We start from the raw sequence: 24739 nt of genomic DNA, 5'->3' as shown, positions 1-24739 counted from the left end.
AGCATCACTGGAAGTCCTGATCATTTTCCTGTTAGCCTCAGAAATGGTGGGTCAACAAATTTTTGAGTTTAGCCACAGTCAAGGCCCTTTTAAAAAACGGGGAAGGGTGTGGCTAATGGTGGTGAAGTGGAGGGGAAGGAACAGTTATTGGTATAATCAGTCTCACTGTCCAGTCACCTGGCAGGACTCCCATCAGGCTCTGCAAAGCCTGTTTCTCAGCAGCCGCCTTCTGCTCCTGGGTCCTTACGGGTCGAGGATACTCAGGCAAAAGCCCGCCAGGCCAGATGGATTCCTGAAGAAGCCGGAGGTACTGCACCCAGCGCTGAGGACACGTCAGAGTAGCTACCTGCACCTCTAGCCACCTGTGGTCGAAGACAGAAGGGTCAGGTAAACCTGGAGGAAAGGATGCAGCGAGGTGTGAGTCATGTGAGCAATCAGAACAGAGCAAAGCCAAGTGAGCGCCGACTCTCACAGGTGAAACCAAGCCAATCAACAACTTGGGATCACAGGATTTGAAGATGAGTAATAATACTATCATAATTATTCACTGAGTGTCTGCTACAAGGCACGTGTAGTATTAGGGGCTTTAGAACACAGCATTAAAGGGGCCTGTGGCTCTGGGGAAGGCTGTACCTTTCCAACTGTCCTCCAGTGGAAAGCACCAGAACTTCTCAGTAACGTGTACACACAGCCTTCAGAGTGCGGGGTTTGGTGATTTCATACAAATCCCTCTCCCCAGCCACCCTGTCCATATCCAGTTGCTCTTCAAGCCCCGAGGACCTGTCCTGAGGACTCCCTTCGTCTGCCCCTTGCTCCTTACACACCAGGCCTTCTCCATTCCAGTAACAGAAATCTGTCCCTCTGGCAAAACCTGTTCAAACCCCACCTCCTCCACGAAATCCTTCCTGAGCATTCCAGCCATAAATGCTCTCTCTCCTCAGGCTTCCTTTGGCACTCAGTTCTAGAACACAGATTTAGCACCAGAATTTCACTTTGGAACATAAATTATTTTCTCATGTATCTACAGCTTGACTTTTCCAACTAAATTTTAAGCACCACAAGAGTTCCCCATAACAAAAATTTCCCAAGGTGAAATATTTGTTGATTGACTGGCAATTGTTCTTATTACAATGAAAATTTACCCCTTTGTCTTGCTTTCAAAAATGAGTCAGTAACTCTGAGGGGGCAGGTATACCAAACCTGCAGTTCCTGCAAGGCGTTTCAACGTTAATTCTTTGTTTGTCTCTGCATATTTTCAGAGTGATACGGTCACTAGCTGGGGTTTAAGACTGCAGAGGCCTCCTTAAGTAGGTCCCATTTTGAGACTGGCATGGCTGTGGCTGTGATGAATGAACCATCAGCCACGTTACTCACGCACAGAAGACTCTATTTGGTACCGCACCACATGCAGCTCATGCCATCACTCTCAACCCGAGCTACTTGTCGCCCATCCAAGAGCAGAGGGGGCTGCCAACGCAAACTTTATTTAACCTCCACTCTGCCAGACAGTCTGCATTCCACTCAAGCTAGGCATTCCAGCTTTGGGGGCTGCAATCCCCCAAGCCCAGGGCTCACAAATGATTCTAAGAATAGGAAGTCTGAAAGGTAATGGCAGGGCAAGAATGGCAGACGTCGATGGACATCAAGAGCGGCACAAAGCTGCTCTTGCCCAGAATAGCCATCACAATTGTATTGTTATTATTAGGGCTGCATCTCCTTCTTATAGAGCCTTTCATTCAGTGAGTCTAAGACACCTGATGAAAGGGATCCAGTAGCAAGAATTCCTGTTCCTGTTTATAGAAGAGGGTCACCAAAGGGAGGTGGATGCGATGACCTGATCAGGTTCTCTGCAGGGAATCAAGTGACCCAACTCGTCTTCACCTCAAACCACATACACTTGTGTGACTTTAGCACACACAAGGTGAAGGACCTGCACCAGCATCTCACCTAAGTGATTTGAGGGAGAGGGGCAAGGACCCAAGAGTCAAAAACTTTAAGTCCTCCAAAGGAGCCGGGAGAATCCTAAACAAGAAGGCTTCGGCCAGCATTAGTTCTAGCTCAGCTTCTCATTCACAGACGCATACAATAGGCTGGCTTGCCCTTCTGTTTGTCCTTCTCTTTGTCCTCAGGAGCCAGTAGTACCTGCGACTCAGCTCTTCAGAGAGATCTTAACATCCACTCAACCCTTCCTCGGCTAAGCATAGCATACGACAGCAAACCTGGGCACCTCAGTCACCTTCAGGGCACGTTTTACAACGCATGAGTCTCACGGTTTTGAATTAATGGTCATTCACTCGATGGGAACAGGACCTCGAGCTGCATTTGGGCAAGGAGGTCCTCTTTGTTCCCTTCCACAGTGACTGAGTGTCTCATGCACACATGCTTGACGCAAAACAAATGTGTGCACGTGGCAAAATAGAAACTTATACAAATATACTAGACTGTACCTCATCGAACTCTAAATGGGGGTATTGGGAAGAAGAACCAAAGTGTGAAAAGGTTAAGAGTAAAAGCTGTTCTTAACCTAGGAGTGGGAAGGTTAAAAAGAAATCTGAGTCTTGAAGCAAAAGGAATGGGACTTACGTGTGTGCAGTCCAGTGTGTCACAACAGCTTCTCCAGCATCAGTTTCTGGAATCTGCTGCTATCACCATTAAGCTAACAGACAGCTCAAGTTTCAAGGGGGATATACACACACATATCCCTCAGACTATTTACTATTCACAAATTATTTATAAGAAATCATCTACTAAATACAAATGTTATTGTTTACGTAATACAAGATGCACGAGGTAAATATGCTAAAATAAATATGGTGGAGAACAGCCTCGAATCGCACTGGTTTTATTTTCTACCTACTATTCTTGTTCTGATATTTGATTTAGATTATCTTCTTCCACCACCCTACCTTTTTCCCGAAGAAAAGAAGGAGAAAAAGAGCCAGAGCACATCTGTTCTGTCTGTGGCCATCTCTGAATGATTCAGAGCCAAAGAAGCCTTACTAGGGGGCCCAGAACAGGCAATAAAATGAGAAAAACACAACAACAGATGTACACTGAGACATGCAAGAGCCTCTGTGATGCCAGACATGGGATGCAGAGATGAGGGCATCCATTCCACTGGGCGCGCATGTCCAGTCCACGCTCAAAGGAACCTGGTCTGAAACAGCTATACGTAGAGGGATGAAGCAGTGGCTATAAAGGAGACAGTTTAATACTAGGGCTTCAGATGGCACTTCAAGGTTAGCAGAAGGTCATTTTCCATCAAAACAGCAGAATCAAATCTCAAGAATAAGGGGAGAAAGCTTTAAGGGACCACATCTAATTAGCCACATTCCCCTCCCTTCTTTTCTAAGATTGCTGCTGCGGCTGAGTAGGAAGGCCCTGAATAAGCATATGGCTTAATGGGGAGGGAGGGGGAGAAGGACAGTGAAATAACAACAGAAAATATTCACAAGAGCAATAACAATATTCTAACAAAAATGCCTGGCGCAGTCTAAGTGAAAGACAGTAACAGACTCTGCTTCCTGAATCCTCTTCACCCGCTGGGCTGAACCTCTGTATCCAACACAAAGGCGATGACGCCTCGGCCACTTACAGCCAACCGGAAGTACCAAATACAGGTCAAAGAGAAAGAGAGAGAAAAAGAAGATGACGTTAAAGCTTCTGTCACTTTAAACAGATCTACAGATTGCAAGTGTCCACTCATCCTGTCACCCTTAGAGCAGGGTTAACAGTCATTTAAATGGGTTGTTGGGCACAGGATATTTTTCAAACTGTGGCTGAACAGCATTAGAGGTCATGGCGTCTACTCTGTGGTTTGTGACAATGTTTAAGAGAACACCTAAATGTAAATAGATAAGAACAGAAAACATAAAAGTGCACCTCAAGTTTTGGGGCCCTTTTACTTATGCATGTATATATGGATATAGCAGATCTGTATTTGTGTGTGTGTGTGCGTGTGTGTGTGTTCATAGTGGGTCATGACGTATTTTTACTGTGAGATGAAGTTTTAAAGAAGTTTGGAAAACATCGATATGGTAGAAGGAATTAAGAGTTCCAAGAGAAGGAGGAAAAAGCTCAAGCCACATCTTTAGCCTCCTGGAGACAGTCCCCACCTCCACCTGCCCCCAAGCGCCCTGTGAAATGTTTACAATGGCATCAACCCGAACACTGTGTTCTGTATCACAGTCCTAGCACACTGCTCTGAGCATTTGCTCATGAAATCAGTAGGCCCAATCCACTGGGTGGAGAGAAAGGAGATCTTGAGGATGACGGTGCGGATCCAAGGTATTTCCCATTTTACACAAGTTGTCTTTGCCAACTTCACACCTGATCAAAGTAACAGCTCCCTTCCCTCTGATTCCTTTCCCAGGCCTCTGCCTTCCTGCTATGGCCCCTCCGTGTGTTTACAGACACTTCCTCCCAGTCTGTGCTCAGCTCTAGGCTTCCCAGTCCTACAGCAGCCGGACCCAGGTTGCTAGGCTGTGCCTGAGAGAGTTCAGGCCCTCTGACTGTGTATCTAGGTCACCATCCTTTCCTGCCCTGTGTGGGGAGAAGAATGAGGAGGAAATGAACTTCAAGGGCAAGAAACTCCAGTCTCTTCCTCCCAGTGACTACTGTGAAATCTGAAGTGGCTTGCAGAGTCTCACACGATTTCTTCTTTGATTTTTGCTTTTTCATGGTTTAAATCATGGATCCACATCTTTAAAACATGTGCTTCAAAGGAAGACTACTGACTGAACATCATGATTTAAGAATCTGAGTTCTATAGTTTTATAACTAGCCACAAACAGTTTTTATTTTTGATTAGTAACATATAAGTTGCAGATACAAAATTAATATGCTTTAATAATTGAAGTATTTTTAACCAAGGAGGTTAAAGAAATCCTCTGTTGAACCTTAGAGGTTATCTTTTCCAATCTCACCAATTCACAAATGAAAACACTGAGAAATAAACAAGCATTTCATAGCAAGAGGCTTATAGAAACATAAAACTTTAGAGCTGTAGGAAAGAGGTTACCCTATCTAACCTCCTCTCAAAGTAGAAATCCCCTGTGTGATATCGTGGCAGAGCCAAGGGTTCTGGCCTCTGACTCCAGAAAGTTGGGCTTTTATCTTAGCTCTGCCACCAATGAGGAATGTGACTTCGGGGAAGTTGCTTAACTCCTGAAGAGGGTAATTTCAATTCATTAGGGATGCTTCTTAAATACTGGCACCAAAATCTGCCTCCTTGTAACTTCCAGTCATTGCTCCTATTTATACCCTCAGAAGTTTAACAGGAGGTATTAAAGTTACTTGGTCAAATCTCTTTCAAAAGACAGCACTATGCATTTTTAAATTCAGCTATTATGCTAAGTCTCCTCCGCAGGTATACATCTTTGATTCTGCCAACGTCAAGGCTGAGCACACAGAAGACACTCAACATCAGACGAATGAAGGAGAGACATGACCCTTTCCTCATCCTGGTTCCCTCCTCTGGGTGTGGGCTGCTTTGTTATTCTCTCTTAAAATGGAGTGCCCAGAACCAAACACAACTTCCAGATGTGCCCTGACCAGTAAAATATGCAGATTAGTGCCTTGCTTGATCCAGACACCATACTTCTATTAATATAGTCAAAGACTGTGTTGGCTTTTTGGGCACACACATCAAAGCACTGACTCATACTGAGTTTGCAGTCAATTAGAACCCTAAGTCCACGTATGTACTTTAACAAAAAAATCACATGCGCCTGTTAAGCCTAGACTTGTCCTTTTGTACTTGTGTAATTTTTTTAAAAATCTAAATTCTGATTTATAATATTTATTTCTATTAAATTCCATCTTGTTTGCTTCAGACTATCATTCTAATTCTTTTAATCCTTTTGAAGCTTGACTTCTGTCACCCAGAGTATTAATTATACCTCTAAGATTAGAGTTACTTGCAAATTTCTGATGAACAGGATAAGTTCAATGCTCTGTCACTAGAAGATGCCCTCCAGGCTATCAATCTATTAGCTACTTGGGCTAATGGCCATGGACCACTTAAAAGTACCACAGTCCAGACCATGTGTGTCCATACGGATATTAGGAAAATATGGCATAAGCTTGTGGAAATTCACAGGCAATATAACAACCAATGCATTCCTTTCATTTAATGGTCTGATAGTCCTGCTAAGCCAAGAAAGAAACCTTGCTAATCAGGCAGGGTGCATTCCCACTGAATGCCCACCGGGTTCCAGGGCTTGCTGTTTCTCTTCCCGAGTGTTCACAAAACATCTACTTAATAATCTACTACAGAAATTTTCAGAGATAAATGTCAGGGTCAGGAGCCTGTATCCATTTTTTAAAAGGCCAGATATTTGTCCATCTCCAACCCAACACATCTCTATATGGAAATTTTCTTAATGATCTTAGGTCTTCAATGATAATTACAAATTCTTTCAGTTCCATGGAACAGAATTCATCTGGGTCAGGTACATGAGTTTTAAAGCAGACTGAATGTTCTCTTATTATTTTCATTCCTATTTTAGTCTTCAATTCTAGTTTAATCACATTTGCTCAATTCTTCTTGTTAGACCCTTTTCCTTTACAGAAAAAAACAGAAATTAAATACCCTAGGCAAAAAGTACACCAATTTGTTGTTGAATAAATGATTTCTCAATGTAACCAGTTAATACTACAGCATCTGTTCCAAACAATTTACCTGTATTTTCTTTGTTCTTCTTGTTTTTAACATGTGCCTTTTTTTTTTTTTTTAAATCTTTTCCACTAACATTTATGCACAATGTCAGCTCCTTCTGAGTCAAGCTTTTTGGACAACATTCTTATCAGTTGTAGTTTCTGCTGTCTGCATTACTCAGTATGTCTCTCCTTTCTCTGCTTTTTATACATGCTCAGTTGACTACTCTGGTTTCATCTGATGCTGATTCTTTCCCTTTCTTACTGGAGTCATGTGTTTGTTTATTCCATTTACTCAGTACATACTGGTTGAGCTTCTTAAAAGTGCCAAAAGAATAAGACTGTAAAATTTTGAGGGGAGGGATCTCAATTCATTTTGGTATATTCCTCAGCATTTACTGTAAGAGTGCCCTTCACATAATAAGGCATCAAATATATAATGAATGAATCAACCTTATTCCAAAACTCTCAGCGATAACTTCCAGTGTTAAAACTTTAAGTTCACTTGTTATTATGGCATATAAGACAGGATTCTCTGTTATGTTCTTCTGTGAATTCTAGTACCTCTCACCTACCTCTACTTTCCTCTCTCTGTCAGCTGTTTTCCATTATATCCACTTGTAGCTGTATCTGAGTTTTTCTTTCAGCTTCCTCCTCTTTGCTGAGTTGACAGGTCTCCTGTCAAGTATACTCTTCCTACTCCCGCTCCGGACGCGCAGGCCCAGCAGCCATGGCTCACAGGCCTAGCTGCTCCGCGGCATGTGGGATCCTCCCAGACCGGGGCACGAACCCGCGTCCCCTGCATCGGCAGGCGGACTCCCAACCACTGCGCCACCAGGGAAGCCCTGAGTTATGTTTTAACTGCAGTCAGGAGTCCACCAGGTGAGCACCATTTGCCAGAGGAAGAAAATTTTAAAACCTTTCCTCTGTACCAGCTACACAATTAACTATTCATTCCACATTTTCCTTTTTCTTCCAAAGACAGAGCTTACAGATAAAAGAAAGGATGAGAATCTAGGCCTCCAAGTCCTGAAGTTTTCTACTAAAAATCTCAAAATTGTTAGAGATATAGTCCGTGCTTCCTCATGTGTCATTATTTCTTTTTACACAAAGGTACATAATAATCTATTGATTTATTGAGTTAATAAGCAACAAGAAACTTTCAGTATCACAGGTCAGACATCCTGTCGAGAGGATACTATGCCATTCTGTTACTTATGCTTCTCGATCCACAAGGTAGGAGACAGAGTCACTCTTGACTTCTCTCCTCCAGCCCTAGTCCATGTGCCCCACGCAACACCACATAATTATTGCAACAATTACTGAATCTAGCTGAGCGACCTCCTCAGTACTCAGTTTCTCATGAATTCATCACCCCTTTACTATCGCTATAGCAATCATCTTAGTTTCAGTCCCCATCACCTTTCATTTCTGTCAGTGTAACTCTTTCCTGATTTGTCTCCCCGGCTCGAACGTTTCTTCCTTCCATTAATCCTCGAAAGCACTATTTAAGTGCTTTTTCTAAGTTACAAAGTTTACCATGTCATCATCTATTTAAATTCTGTACATGATTTCCTAATAAATGGGGGTCGAATCCTACGTTCTTTGAATAGCGCACAGGGCTCTGTATGGGTCGGTGCCTATTGAACTCTTTGGGGTAATCTCTGGCCACTCTGGTTGCATGTCGTATATTCCCAATCGTACCTGACTTCTACGAGTACCACAAATACGCCACACTGCTTCACAACTCTGCCTTCAATGCTCTATTCTACAATGTCAGCTCTCGATTTCCCTTCATCCTTTAAATCCTATCTCAGATGTCACCTCCTCTATAAGCCTTCCCTGGGCTTCTCATAATTTACTTAGTCCCTTCTCTTAATCATGTGTAGAGTTCTTTATAAAGTCCTAACTTTACACTATACCTCTTTATTTATAAGATTGCACGGTAGGAATTTGGGGTCTTTTTTTGTATTTTAATCACTTAACATAGTGTCTGGCACATAGCAGGTAATCAATAAATATTAGTTACTATGTGAATTAATGATGTAAATGGGACAAACACTGGTCTTAAAGCATATGGCGCACAGCTCACCCTGAGCTGTGCAGAAGGCAAACCTCCCAACACTTAAAGCAGCGAAAGAACAGTGAGCTCTTAATTATTTGTGCTTATGGAGGAGGACAATAATTTTTTAAAAAAGTAGACAATCTAGAAATCCTTTGTATTTGGCATTTGAGATGTATTTACATAAACATTTGGCAGATTTATTTTCCTAAGAACTTTTTGTTTAGGCTAATATTAAAATTGAACTGTGTGCCAATACACCAGCTGTAAGGTGGATATTATAAGAAGTATACTGGGTAATAAGTCAGCTGAGCTACAATTATGAATTCGTCATGAATAATCCATGCAATTCACACCTGGTTATGTACTCCCCCGGAAGGGAAGAGAGGTGGAAGGCAAGGGAGTGGGTCAGCTGGGCTTCGTGTCTGGCACACCCCGTAAATCCTAGAGAGGAGAGACAGCTGCCAGCAGTCTGTGTTTTTGTTAGTTTTCCTGGCAAATAGGCCCAGAGGACAGAAGAGACTGAAAGCCAAACAAAAGCAAAGGGGTTATGAGGGCTGTGAGTCACACTTGTATTTTGGGAAGTGCTCCTGATGGATGGAGCAGCATCGGGCTGATTCCAGCCCATTACCTGAATCTAGTAAGAAGAATGTAAGGTAGCAGAATGTCTGGGTACAAACGGCCAAAAGCAAAGGTCTGCCTACCTTCCTAACAAATACAGAATGGGAGGGAGCCGCTTGGGGGTTCTGTGTTCAAGGGATAAATGAGACTGATGGCAAGTGGAAATGTTTAGAAATCTGTTCTAGACTTGAGCAGTGTGACACTTGTAGGATTCCAGTTTTAAAGATGATTACACAAATCTATGCCCCTCTGAAGGCCTTCAGGACAACTTTTCTCAGCCCCACACTATGTGGCCATAAATGTACCATAAACCAGCTCTGAAAAATCGGGACCGACAGACCTCAAAGCTGGGCAAAATCAGTCACACGTTTTGGATATCTGCCCGTTTTACATCTGACCCAAATAAAAGCAGCAGCAGGACATCTTTCTCACAATCAGTGACTCCCTCCGAGTCTCTGGAACCACCATGTCTCTCCTCCAAGTCTGAGAGATTCCTGTCCAGAAGAGCCCATCACAGTTTTCACCCCAACACTGCACATAAAACTGGTCCATACCCTTCAGGGGGAAAAAAACCTCGGTAGCCAGAAGAGCCACAAAGGCTTCACATAGCGTGTTGCAATGAGTGAAAACAGCACTGAAAAGCCACACACAGCAGGGAGCCTGGTTTGGCCACTTAGAAGTTGAAACAACTCTGAGTTCTGGATTCCTTAAGACTGATTCTTGCCTTGCTTCCTTCCCAAAGTTATCGAGATGAAAGGAGAAAAATGAAAGCATTTTTGAAAGCGCTTGTGTCTTTGTGTATGTGTCAGAGAAAGACTCCTTTGGATCCTCTTGAAAAGTTCTGGCCGATCCAAGGGACTAAATGACGGCAGGATGCCGAGGGGACTTTGTACTTCTCGCTCCAGTTTTCCTTTTGTCAGACTTCCTCTCCTCCCGGCAGCTCAGGGATGTAAATTTTAGAAGGGCGCCGCCTTGGTACTGTTCACAAAGGTTGAGGAGGGGCTCCCTGGGGCGATGGGTAACTCGAGGACACTATTTCAGAATCCTTCCTAAAACGAGACCTATCTACACTAACCTATGAAACAATCACCACAGGGACTGCAGGATCCAAAGTGACTCCCCTTCCTTCTTTCCTTGGTCCCGGGTGAACAGCAAGCCTGGCTGGTTCTCAGCCACCAGGTAGTTATCCTGACCCTTTCCTTTCTCAGCACCTACGGTAGGGAGGTGGGTGGGGAAAGGAAAGGCTGATTAAAATGGCCACGCATTCAGGAGAATCTTGTGTCTGGTGGAGGGTAAAGGTCAGGGAGAGGGAGAGAAACACTAGAGCTGGAGCACTGGGAGGAAGGGCAAGACACAAAGGAGGGCGGCAGCGGGAATTTAGTGGTTGTCTTGACAACCAGACCCCTGTTCTTCCCAGTGACTCCGCCTCACAGGGAGATCTCCAGGCTCTGCTCTGGGCAAAGACGGTCACTACAGGAGGGGAGAAAGGAGGGGGACTTCTGGAGGAGGGAGAGGTGATGAGGAAGTGTGCGCTCCACTCGATGCGCCGGCTCCCGACGCCCACAAATACTAGAGAGCACAGGTTTAGAGTATATGCTCAGCCACGATTTGGAAGAGAAGAACGAGGGATGTGTGTAAACAAGCAGACATGGCAGTTTCAAATTATGCTGTGAAAACGGCGAGAGTAAGCTGGGAAAGACTAGCCTTGAAGAGAACAAAGGATGAACGTGAGAAGCAGATGTGGAAGTTAAGAAAGCAGGACAGACACTGGCAGAAGATGGGGAAGAAGGAAAGTGAGTAAAATGAATAGAATCACCTCGGGGGAGAAGAACTCCCCGAAGGCGCATCTGCTCTAAGTTAACTGTCTACAGGCGGAAATCAAAAACCTTTCCAAACAGAAGGCTATCCATCCTGACACTAAGAATACAGGACACAGCAGTGACAACTCCAGAGTCTCCGCACAGCAGAGATTTGGGGGGCCCGACTTGTGGCTGCAAAACAAGAGGGAGAGAAGAGGAGGTGGCAGAGGGAATACCTTGAAGCTGCATTTACACAGCAAGCCCACTGTGTTTACGTAGATTCTATATTTATGGGGGTTAAATCACCCCAAGAAAACCTTTGGCCCTATAATTGTATCAGTGTTAGACAAAAGTATGTTTCCCACCAGTTCACCTCGACCCCCTCCCTGCTCCAGTACCAGACAGGCTGCAGGACACTTGGTGAAGTCTCTGTCTCAAGACAGAGGTAAAGGTCAAAACTGAGGCATTAACATTGGCCCCGTCTCCAAACCAAAGTTGACAGGAAAAAGCCAAAGGATCTCCACCGGTGGCTGAAAGCAACAGGCTGATAAGGTTCCCAGTATCAGTGCAACCTGACAATCTCTACCTCAGTGACATGTGTATCTAGGACTTTGGTATCCTAGAAAGGCCTTCTTGAGCACAGGACCAACTAGCTTACAGAGAGTACTGACAAAATTATTCAACCTCAGATGTCCAGCTGATTTTATCAGCTATAAAAACCCTGGTTCACTCTGGGTTCCTGAGTCAAAACTGTTCTCAACAAATCAGCTCTAGCACTGAATCCCAAAGGGGCTGCTCCAAGGGGCATCTTCCGGCAGCACACACTGCTCAGAGAAGTGCATGCTGAAGGACAATCAAAGCAGGAGGGGGGTGAAGGATAAAAGAAACTGGGCTGGTCTCAAAGTCAAGGGCACGAAGGAGAGGGCAGATAAGCTGCCTCTGAATCATGGAGCGGGACAACGAATGGTTTCATTACTATCACCACCAGGGCAAGGACCTAAAATTGCAGAATAAACAACTCCCTCAAAGAAGGTAAATAGGTATCATTTAACCTGTAGCGCCACCTGGTGCCCAGGGAGAAATCCCATCCTAACTCCCCCAAGCAGCAATGGCAGGAGGGCTTTCCATAATGTATTTAACGAAACAAAAGGATCTCTCTCTCTGCACACAGACACTCAGAAAGGGGCCTGCTGAAAATATTCAAAATATGTTTAAAGGTTACTTTTAATTGTAAAAGTAAAAATAATGTCCCTTTCCCTCCTTAAAAATGTTTCAGTGCCTGGAACATTCTTTACCCTAAACCTCTCTAAATGATTCCTATAATGCAAGGTCTAGCTTTAAACACTTTCCTCTCTAACATTTGCCCCCAAGAATCCTTTTAATTTTTTTTTTTTTTTTTTTTTACTGTGTTTATGGTCTATACTGTGTCATTTGGCCTCACACTGTTCAGTATTTCTGATTCTTATGAATTATCTCTTCTCTTAGGCTGAAAGGACCTTAACATAGAAATGATGCCATAGTAGGTCTGAAGAGCTTGCTCCCAACAAGTACTTAAGTAGACACAGGCATCAAATCTTACACAGACTTTTCAAAAATTATCTGTAAAGAGATCACCATACAAGAACCAAATGAAGTGAGTTTCCTAGAAAGTAAAGGAAGAGGGCTGGGAGTACCTGGGTTAAGGGGCAGCTCCCTGGTTCTGAAGCTCTGAGTTTCTGCTCTGGGTATGACTTGGGGAGATGTTAAGTAAGTATGTGAGGAGGACAGGATGGTGTTCAGGGATAGCTAACATGAAGGAAGAGACCCTGATCTGAAGGATGCAGAAAAGGCCATCTGTCTCACGGGGTCTTTGCTACTAACAGATCACAAAGCAAGCTCAACTATGAAGACCTTGCCAAAAAAACACTGCAATGTAAACACATTATCTGTCCTACATCAGACGTGTGACTGCCCTAGCAAATAAGAGTCCCAAGGAAATGGAAGGTGGAGCTTGTAAAGATGGACGAGGACTCCCATTTACTGAGTGCCACCACAAGGCAGGCATGCAGCAAGAGGCTTCAGTCACTTCATGAGTGAGGCACTGTTACTCCCACTTGGAGAGTAACTGAGGCAAAGGGAAGTTGAGTGACTTGTTCTAAGTCACATAGAGAGCAAGCCTCAAAGCATGATTTGAATTCAGACTTCAAAGCCCACATCCTTACTTCCCCATGTGGAAGCAAAGAGGCTGAGAAGGCAAAGCAGCAACAGATGCTTCCAGAGGGGGCAAGCTTAGATGGGACCTCACAGTGGGAGGCCCACGATGGCAGAGGGCACTGTGTTCTTCTGGAAAGGAGATGGCCCGAGGCCCAACCACGGCTCTGGGAATGGGAGCTGCCCAACTAAAGACCTGTGGGTCAGGCAAGGAAGGGGGTTTCCGTTTACATTCGTGTTTCTCATCCCCAGCAGTGCTGAGGAACCCCTGAGACTCTCACCAGTGACGAGGACAGGGGCCGATTCAAGTGGAAGGGCATGTGATGCTCATTCATCTGACAAATACTAAGTGCCTTCCATCTGTGCGGCTAAGTGCCTGCAACAGAATGGTGAGTAAGACAGAGTCCCTGCCCACAAGATGCTTATAGTCTGAAACTGTCCTCAAAACGTGTCTTAGGTTCCTCTTTGTAGTTAGACAGGCAAGAGATACCAATAACCTGACTTGGAAGAAAAGGTTTTAGAGCTTAAATACATCGATGATATTCTGTTTTTTTCTTAACTGCTACCACTTCTGTACCTTTGTTTGAGAATATGAGAGTGTAAGAGCATGCACCACACACAGAAGTGCAAATGCACATCTACCTGTTACAACTTTAAAGATGTATTCAAGTAGAAACTGTCAGTACACGATAGGAAAGGCATTATGCCTTTATCCTAAGATGGGAGTAGAATAAAAGACCCCTAAGAAATATGACAGTGAGGTCACTCATACAATTGGACACTGTTGGGGTCCATCCTGACACAGTCTACGGAAGTGAAGAGCTTCCCTTTTTCAAGGTCTAGTGGAAGAGGCACGGGACAAGTAGTGTTCCTGTTCCCCAGGAAGCACAATACACCATGGAGAAAGGCACTGCTGCAGAACATAGATTTCAGCCCCTTAAAACCAGCCCGGGGCTAGAACTAGAGGGCCAGGAGATAATCGGACAGGAAAACTGGAAGACTTAGTTTGAGATAATTTTGTATCTGGGACTCTTGCAAAAGTATGCATTTTTCTACAAAAGCTATGCATAGAAAGAGATCAGGTGTAAGACACCACAGGCACCAGAGTTGAACTGAAAGAGAAATTTATGGAGCAAAGGAAGAAACCATAATCCATGTTTCCCGAGAAACTCTGAATCGTAACTCTGATAATCTTTTTCTGACTGCGTGAAGGATTTAGAATAGATATACCAAAGGGAGACTATATAATTTCTGATCCAGAAGTGCTTTAAGAATACAGATGGAAGTGAATTTATATGCTACCATCAAATACATGTCCCTGAGGCCGGTCAGATGGAAAGTAAGAGAGATTGGACGGAAGAAGTGCACAGGGACTTTCAGGTGAGGCCAATTCTAGTGGCCACTGCTTCGTGAGAAAGCCTGCTCAGTGGGGAGGCCTGTATGCAGTGGTGGGAAGCGCACAGGCTTGCAGGCCAGGATGACTTAAGTGGAATCTCAGATGTGGCTGTTACTAGCTCTATGATTCTGGGAAGCTTATTTAATCTGAGTATCATTTTCCTCACTTATTAAATACATGTCTACCTCAGAGAACTGAACTGCACCTTAGTATATAAAGTACACAGCTGCTTACCTGATATAGTTAGTATGTAATAAATGTCAGTTCCTTTTCTGTTGTAATTGCTCATGACCTTTTAGTGGTGGGCCCGGAGCTTCCCGTAAGATATAACCATCGTCAGAAAGACCATTTAACTATCTGCTACTCAGACATGCCCACCGAGAAAGAGGTCCTTGAACGGACTCCACTCAGAGAACACCTAAGATTCTGGAGCGACCGAAGAGAACGGCAGAGGCAGAAGAGCTCACGGTCATCCATTCATAATTGGCCTTAAGGAAAATGAATGTTACCACCTGCGAACACAGCCCTCTCCAATGGTCCCATACACGGTCCATAAACCTTCTCCTGACCTTTCCTGAGAGATGGTTTGTAGAGACCTCTTTTCTAAGAAAACGATTCCATGGCCTGGCACAAGGTGCAGAGCTTTTTGCCATTTAATTTTCTCCTGGACCCACTGCTTGCTGAACAACTTAACCTGACATATTCTCTTTTGTTCTTCTTCCTGTCTGTCTGCTTCCTGGCTTCATGTACTTTTCTACTCTCCTGTACCCACAGATCGCAGAACTTTCTCTTTTTTCCCAAACTCTTCTGCCATGCTACTCCAATCCCACGTGCCCTTAACACACGTACATGCTCACTCACCCACACTCACTCTTTAAGAAATCCTCACACAGACGCCAGGAATGTGTCTGCTGTCCTTTTGACACAGAGTCTGATGCCCTCGCCGGGGCCATAGGGAGGGCAGAGCCACAGGACGTGGCATTCGTGTACCCTGCTGCTAGCCTGGGTCGTATTTTTATCGTGGCTTTGCTCTGGGCATCCAGGCAGGGAACCGGGCCAGCTTCTCCTCATTCCTTCACTCTACATCAGGACTCCATAATAATCTCACCCCTCACCTTGGCTGGATCTTCCTGCCCCAAACCTTCTACCGTCAATGGAGCACACTACATCTCTCCTCTTTCCCTCCAACCCAGGCAATGTCTGAGTACTTGTCCGGTTCCCTAAACCTGATTCTCACGCATGCAGGGATACTGTCAGTTTCTCCTGTTTTCGGACATGAGCAGTGTACACAAGCTGCACTCACTCCTTGGCTTAGACTGCTACCCCCACTCCTCTCCCCTCCCTTAGACTCTAAGTCCAAATAAGGAGTGCTCCTTCTTACATAATTGGACGTTCCCAGCACAGAAGCTGACACACGAGGTCAGGCGCGCGTGTGTGCAAGACTTCCCTTTGACTTAACGATGCCTTTTTTGGGCATCTAACTTCTCTTCAGCTCCCTGCCCCCTCTCTCTCCACACCACCATCAAGGGAGATTTATGGAGCCTGGCTCCAATCAGAACTCTTCCAACCTTGGCTTGGAACGAGGGGTCAGAAGGTTGAATTTACTCTCTCTCTTCTTTTTCCCCTGCAGGCCAGAGACAGAGAAAGAGGGGGGAGGAGAGGAGGGGAGGGGAGGGGAGAGAGGGAGGGAGAGAGAGAGATTGAGCCTGTGCAGGAGAGGGAAAAAGTGAGAGAGTGCGTGCTTCTGATCTGGCAGCAGTCCCTGGCGTCCCAGGCAGTTAGTTATGCATATAGGTCTTTTAAGGGAGCAAGGAGAATGAGGAAAGCTGGAAGCAGAAGAAATTAACTTATCTTCTTGGAGATGATAACGCTGGAGGTTGGAAAATGATGACATTTTTAAAAGGAGATGCGTCTAAGTCTCGATGCCATCAGGGATGGCAGTGTGTTCAGGATAACCAGAGAAGTGGCGGTAGCTACCTGGGGCATCAACACCAACTCTCCTCTTTAGAACTTAAAGAAAGAGAATCCATGTATTCTGCAAAAGGATATGGCTCAGACACAAGTGGTTTCAAGGAGAGAACAAACATGCTGCCTCCTGAGGAGCAGTCATGGGGACAGTCTTGGAGAGGCCAGCACCGAACCGCTGGGACCACCCACACCTCTCTGGCGTAGTGAGGACAGGTGGGGCAGGAGGTGCTGCGGCGGCTTTGGGGAGGTATCACGTTCCAGCGTATTTGCTTACCAAAGCAAATAACGCCCGAGAATGCAGCACTGCATGAACCTCTTTTTAAAAATAAAAATGCAAGCTGTCCAGGGGACAAGTAACATGCGCTGACTTTAGGGTGCTGCAGAGTACTCTGTTATATGTGAGTGGGCGTATGTGGAAATGCAGTTTTTGTTTTACAAACTGACTGGCAGTCTCCTCTTGGGGAATGTATACTGCTTTGAGTCAAAGATTTTTGGGCTGGCTTTTATCCTTTCAAATCATAGGGCAAACATCTGATCCTGAGAGACAGTCACTAGAGCTGAACATGAGACAAACCTGGGTTCAGACTGTGCCTATCATATACTTATTAGCTCTGTGATCTAGAGTGAGCAACCACAGTCCTTTGTGAGCCTTCGCATCTCTGAGACGGGATCACAATGGGCCTTTCACGCGGCTTTTGAGGGCATTCAGTGATATGCTTGTAGTGCTCAGCACAGTGTCTGCACAAAGTTAACTCTCAACAAAAGCTTGCTGCATGGTAAATCCTGAAGCTGATAAGACTACTAATGTCTACACTCTGAACCCTGAACTAAGCCCTGTCTTTTCTGTGTACCATGCACATGGAACTTGCTGGTGTAGACCACGGGCCACAGGCATCAGATCCTCTGAGCCTCTGGAAGGGGCACTGGGATTCCTTCTCCGATGTCCAAGACTCCTTGACTGCTATCTTAAGGAAGCTTCAAGAACAATGCGAACCCAGCACAAGATAGTTGAGAAGAGGGCCAAGTATATCATTAAAAAAGCTGGGAGTAATGATTTATAGAGAAAGGTGAAAGGCCTTGAACAGGGAGGAGTGAGACTTTTCATTTAATTCCAGCTTGTAGAGGCTCAGGGCAAGGAGGGTGTCAACAGCTGTGTTCCTATTTCTGTTGCAGCTCATACAAAACAAAATGGACTTAAGAATAAAGTTTTATTCGATATAAGAACTTTCTGACAGGAAGAAATATGGGGCAAGTCAACAAGTACAAAATACCATCACTTGGAAATACCTAGGATGAACAGAGGTTTACAGACCACAGTTACAGAGTTTTCCAAAAGTAACTAGCCACAAAATTCTGTTCTTGCACAGTATTCACTTTGGCTTCACTCAAATTCACTATAAACATTCAGAATTTTCTCCCTTTAACAACAAAAAAGATGTCACCCAATTAAAAAAAAAAGTGAAAAGAGAAGAAAGTCAAGGGAAATTCAGCCACAAACCCCCTCCCTGATTTTGTTTATGGCATGAGCTACATTCACCAGACAGCCATCTACCCAGCTAACCAGGTGTGGTTCCAGTGGAACTGTCAAGGTAGGGGGATGGAAAGGGGAGGAACTTAGCCTGGCTCCAAGTTCTTCTCGTGAGGAAAGGTGCGACTTGATTCCAGCAGCACCAGTAAACCTGGAGAACAGTGCCGCACCCTGTACAGAACCTGTGCTTGTCTGTGCTGCAGGGAGACCAGGTGGTCTGCTGCCTGCTGTCAGACGTGGGGATGCTCTGGTTGTCGCCTTTGCAAATGAGTCCATTGGTATAAAGTCACCTTGAAAGGCCTCACACGCGGTCCTGTTTAGAAGAACAGGGGTTGTGTGCAATCGCAGAGGCAGGCACAGTAGGAGCAGCGGATGCTGCAGCAGGAGACTGATCTGGGTGGGGCATCCTGAACAGGGGAGAGAATTTGGGGCCACTAGCTGGAGGAATCAGAAACAGAATGCACTTTTTACCCTTCTTTCCTTTTCCTAAAGCGCAAATACGAAGACCTGACATTTACCGGACATGTTCTATGCACCTAGATACCTACTGATAGACATCATTACTATTCCGAAGCCCAGAGAGATTAAAGACAGCAGAGTCGTAGTATACTGAAGTGGATAAGAACTTGGGCTTTGGAATACCTGGGTTTGATTTCTACCCTCACCAAGCATTCATTTTGTGATCACGGATAAGGTCGTCAGTTCTCACTCCCGCTAAACCGTAAAATATGTAAAAGTAGGCACCATGTCTTATACTGACCAGCTCTTAATATTTTTTCAGTGAATAAAGGAATAAGACCAAAACAATCACCCAGCTGGAGAGAGAGAGGAGTATTTTAAGGTAACGTGGGATGTTTGCCACAATGCAGGCTTACCCATGTCTACGGTCAGGTCAAGTCAGTGCTTACACTAGAGAGCACCATCTATTTACTTCACACCCCACCCTCCACCTTACTGTCTCCTCCCTATCACGAGGCAATTTATGATCATCGCCCACCGAGGTAATGCAGCCCGGCCTGGAATTCTCATAGCCTGCAATTCCCCCGGATTTAATTCTTGTATTACAGCTCCCTAGCTACATAAAATACCATTTCTTCAATGATCTTCCTGTAATTCCCCAAATACACTTCTCTCTCCTTTCTGGCCCAAGCTCTTTAATATTCTGAGTCATTCAAACTTCAGGTAACCTTCCTACCTTTTTTATATATGAATCTCAATCCTTTTTGCATTTCTCCAGATTCATCTGTACTTTTCTGTTACTACTGAGTAATTTCTTGTGTTCTGAAACCAATTTATCATGTAAATGACTTCAGGAGGTGGGGCGTCAACGACGACACACTAGCTTGTTTAGGATGTTCCCATTTTGGGGGAAGGTGAGCAAAGGTAAGCCTAACAAAGGAAGAGAAATGAAGCCTCAATCAGCAACATTCACACATGACTGAACAAAACATACGAAGACTCTACTTTCCAGTATAAAGGTACTGAGAAGGGAAATGTTTATTCTTTTGTCCAATATTTAATGAGCATCTTCTATGTCCCAGGCCCTGTGGAAGCTGCTGGGGACATAAGCCAGTTCTGGCCCTTAAAGAACCACTGGTCTAGGGCAAGGTTTCTCAACCTCTGCACTACTGAGGGTGTAGATACATCCTATTCAGGGTAGGATTAATTCGTTGTTGCTTGGGGCGGAGACGGTGCTCTCCTGTGTGCAGGATGTTTAGCAGCATCCCTGGCCTCTAGCCACATCCTGCCTCCCTTCCCAGTTGTGACAACCAAAAATATTTCCAGATATCGCCAAATACCATGGCGGGAAAACTGATATGCTGGGTGGATCACTAGTTTTGGGAAAGTAGACCATTTCTCTAATATACTGTGTTAAGTATTATTATCAAAACTTTGATTAGAGAAGAAGACTCCTTAGATCCAGGGAAAAATGGGAGAGGATGCCATAAAAAGTTTCACAGAATAAATGATACTGAATGTTGATTTTTGAAAAATATTTAGCAGTAGGCCAAGAAGACAAAGAGGGGAAGTTTAGGACACAGGGAGAGAGAGCAGGAAAAGAACGAGTAGAGAAGACAATCAGGGAGAGACAAGAGGATGAAGAGAGGCCTGAAGGAAGAGCATCCACAGGGTACTGAGGCCACGGTGGATGGTGTGCATGGGGAGAACTGGAAGTGAGGCTGGGACCAGATCACGTAAGAAAGGAGCTGGAATTTTACTATAATAAATGAATATATATTTTAAACACAGTGGAGCCCTTTTTCAAACAAAACCTTATCTAGACCCCCAGTCTATTTAACTGATCAAAATGGTCCACTTGGTTTTCCCCGTGGCTTCCAAGTTGGCTTCTGAAGCGCCTCTGTGGAATCCTAGAACTCTGGAAAGCATGTTGGGAAAATCACTCTTGTAGGCAACAGAGCACCCTGATGGATATTAAGTGCAGGATATATGTTCATATTTGCTTTTCAGAAAAAGCAGCCTTGAGGCAGAGCTGGCTATGGAGGAGGGACAAGGGTGAATGCGAGGCACAGAGACCAGTCAGCATTTTATACATGGGCTTCACACGGAGACCAGTCTTCAGGCTGCGATACATAGGAAGAAGCACGTTGGCTTTGGAGTTGTGCACATCCAGTTTCAAATTCCACTATGTCATTAACTATGGCCTTGGGTATGTTGGCTGACCTTGCCAAGCTCTACTTTCTTATTCTGTGAAATGGCGCTACCTACCTCACTTGGTTGCTGTAAGAAAATATATGCCAACAGAGGTCAGGTGCTAGAAATGATAAACACTCCGCAAATAGAAACATGCATCCTCTTCTTTCACTTAGTTTCCTAACGATGAAACTTTATTAAGACTCCCTGATCCTATGTAACTTTAAGTGTGGAAGGGGCAATTTAATTGCTTGTTGCTAATGGATTTCCTACTTGTTGCAGAATAGATACGTAATTCTTAAGTTTTTATTTTTATGTTTTGAGTGGCCTATTAGCACGAGCCACATGCTGACAGAAGAGTTCAGGATTTGGCTTCTTCTTCCTCTGGGATCTGACAGGATGTCTCACGCAACAGTGGCCAAAGCTCAAGCACTATTGTGTCTGTCTGGTTCAGAGACAGTGTCTCTGGCCTTCAGTTCAGCAAAGCTTGCATCAGTTTCATGGTTAGGAAGTCAGTAGCTAAAAACTCCATCTATGTACAAATCTTTCAGGAGATTCAAGTGGTGTTGGGATCACAAAGCCTGAATTATAAAATCTAAGTATGCTTCTACTCCTTACCATCCTGTGTCAGTAAGTGCTTCTTCAGTAGTGAGTATGTGCACCCCTCCCGGAGAAAATAACCTTTATTTTGAGCACTGACCAGTTTTCTCCTTGTCTTTCTTGTTGCTTATCGTCACAGTGACTATACACTGTTAGTTGAGAGACACATCCACTGTAATAAGGTGAAAGGTATAGGGCCCGGGGGTAAAACTGGGTGGAGAACTGATCCTAGAGGAGGAAGAGTTCAGCTGAAGTACCTGAGATCACCAGGTAGTGCCTGTCATTCAGTGGATGATGCCAGAAGTCTTACAGAAGCAGACCCATTCACACTTTAGACAACAAGGTGATACTCTCCAGGCGCTCTTCATCCCTGCACCCGTAGAACAGAGATTTTATCTTCTCTTATGGCCACAGGTTTCCTGGACTCTATACTTTCCCTTTCTAGTGGAGAATTAGGCATCACATCCAACCCCTGTCCAACCTGAGACTCTAATGTGAAGCAGTCCTACCTCTGAATCAGGGTCCCAAAGATGAGATGAATAACTTTCTGCACGTTCTCCGCACATAGCCATCTCCACTGTTCCATCAGCAGCAAGAGAAGCAGATCCAGGGCTGTGTCAGCCAACTCTGTCTCTGTTCCTGGGGAATGAAAAGGCATCAAGAGTAACTCAGAGGGGCTTCCCTGGTGGCGCAGTGGTTGAGAGTCCGCCTGCCAATGCAGGGGACACTGGTTCGTGCCCCGGTCCGGGAGGATCCCACATGCCGCGGAGCGGCTGGGCCCGTGAGCCATGGCTGCTGAGCCTGTGCGTCCGGAGCCCGTGCTCTGCAACGGGAGAGGCCACAACAGTAAGAGCACCGCGTACCGCAAAAAAAAAAAAAAAAAAAAAAGAAAAAAGAAAAAAGAGTAACTCAGAGGAGACCCATATTTGAGGAACACATTTCAGTGCACTGAGTCTTCTCCATCTTTATATCAGTCATCTTAAATTTTTGTAATCTATCTGTATTCAAGACATGTTTACTTCATTTCTACAAAGTTCAGCAATAGGCTCTGTATTTCTTTACAATTCTTTTATGTTCCTTAGTCACTTAGTAAGTATTGTTTATCTTTAAAAGGATTTTGCATATAATTATTTTGCCTCCCTAGCTTCTGTTTCTTTTGTACTTCCCCCAGGAAGCTGAATACATTTTGTTCCAAGGAAGTGCTCACAACTGGTGACTAACGGGAACCGGCAAGGTCCACTCCCTTCCATCCTTGTATTCCACCAGCCTCCACAAAGTAGCAAGGAAATGTTGTGAGCAGATCTGGGATTCACTTTTCCGTAAAAACGTTGCTTTGAAAGCATCTCCATTACACAGAGCTGATGGGTTAGGATCCAGGAGACTTCAGTTTGATTTTGAGATAACATGTGTTGTAGGAAAAACACTATACCTTTGGTAAAATGCTATGACAATTACTCATTTCTTTCCTGTTTCAAAGACTGGAAGGACCACAAATACGCTCATACCCATGCTGAGCTGAACTCTCTTAAATAGATGTATTTTATGGATGCAAGCACTGTTCCCTAACCCTGTTCACGGGGTCCCATGTCACTTCTGATTTGCTTCACAGGAAACTGCCCCAGAAATACATACTGTTCCTGAATAAATCTCAGCTATAACCACAGCTACAGCTGTGATTAATGTTATAATTAATCACCAACAATCATTTTATTAGCCTAGGACCAAAGGGTATTCTCTGCACCAGCTTGCCCCAGCATTCCTTGCTTAAGGGTTCTTTAGAACATGAATGATTTCAAATTTGGATAAATCTGCTAGAACTGAACCTTACTTTCTTCTTAATCCCATCCAGTATATATTTTCTTTTTTCTGCACTGTATTTCAAGGGGGCATGGGAGCTGATGTGTCTGCTTTCTAGCCATTTGCTCAAAATGGGATATTCAGCTCCTTGGAAAATAGCATTCCTTATTCACCCTCTTCAATTCTATCATTTTCTCAGGTTTAGCATTTACCCAGAGCTGCCATCACGTGGTGACAATTAGTCATAGCAGTAAAAAATAAGCAAAAGCAAACAGGGCACCAGGTCCTCTTGAAAAAGTGGTAAATTATCTACCACGTGAGCATGTTGAGTCTCTCAGGGCTGGTAGAAGGGCTCAGGCATAAATTATCCCTTTAGAGATATAACGTTCAAAATTTAAAGACTTGATTTTGGCTAGAATTACATTATTTTACCCATTCCATCTTATTTATAATTTCTTAGAGCTCTCTGATGATTTTGCTGTCATAACACTTCATTTACTTAACCAGTGAGATGTAAGCTCTGTGAACAGAGATGGGGTTGTAAACTCCATTTTTCAGAGAGTTAAGCTGAGGTCCGTAGAGCAGAGGTCAGGTGACTGTGGGCACCTGAGAAACAATGGTGAAATCAGTCCTTTTTCCTTTTCTGAACCCAAGATTTTGTGATCTTTTATCTTCAGCGGGAGCCTTTGTTTTGGGGGATTTGAAAAACTTTCTTCTTATAAAAAGTTCTAGTTCTGCAAACCTACTAATATCCAGGGCTCCCAATTTTTCCTCTGTAGAAAACATCTGCACTGCTGGGAAGTAAACCTGCCCTGCCTCAAATGCTTACGAGGCGAGAGTGGTGTCCTCACCTCTTCCTCTCTGCTCTACCTTGGGTAACTTGGTGGTGTCATTTGCCACAGCAGTAAGCAAACCAGAAGGAGCAGATCCAGGGGAAAAGATAAATTCCATTCTGTGAATGCTGTATTTCAGCTGCCCTATAGTACATCTAAGTGTAGATTTCCAGTAGGCAGTTGGAAATACACCTCCAGTATTGAGGCATCACCAGCATATGTGTTAGGGCTGAAACCAACCAACAGATGAGATCACCCAGGAATGCGCAGAGTAAGAACAGAGAGCCAAAAATAAAGCTCTGGAAGGCTGAGGAGCCAGCAAAGGGGACTGAGGCAGGGCCACAAGGGGGGCAGAAAGAGAACCAGGGAAGTGGCACCACAGACATCAAGAGAAGAAAATTTCTAAATAAAGGGAGTCGTCCAAAGATATGCCAAAGCATGCCAAAAATAAATAATGATTATATAATAATCATATATATAATAATTATTATAACCGTAGATCTTATCTTGCTGGAACTCCCTGTTTACGTGCTACCGTCCTCTGCTTGACTCAGCTCTGGGACTGTGTCGTATTCCTCTCCGTATCTCAGCAGAGTACCTCAAACATTAGTGTTTAACACCTGGCTTGCTTAGCTG

General features: G+C 44.4%; 1 protein-coding gene across 1 annotated transcript in view; it reads right to left on the bottom strand.

The window, feature by feature from the left end:
- Positions 1–24739, bottom strand: part of SNX19 (sorting nexin 19) — a 36012-nt gene that overhangs the window by 1791 nt on the left and 9482 nt on the right. The window contains exons 8-9 of the mRNA XM_007456578.1: positions 21983–22112; positions 178–362 (exon numbers count right to left, since the gene is read on the bottom strand). Coding sequence (XP_007456640.1) covers positions 178–362; positions 21983–22112 — 315 coding nt within the window. The remainder of the gene's footprint in view (positions 1–177; positions 363–21982; positions 22113–24739) is intronic.

This window comes from Lipotes vexillifer, unplaced genomic scaffold (assembly GCF_000442215.2).
Source record: "Lipotes vexillifer unplaced genomic scaffold, Lipotes_vexillifer_v1.1 scaffold583, whole genome shotgun sequence".
NCBI classification, from domain to species: Eukaryota; Metazoa; Chordata; class Mammalia; order Artiodactyla; family Lipotidae; genus Lipotes; species Lipotes vexillifer.
This window is presented reverse-complemented; position numbering and strand designations above follow the sequence as displayed.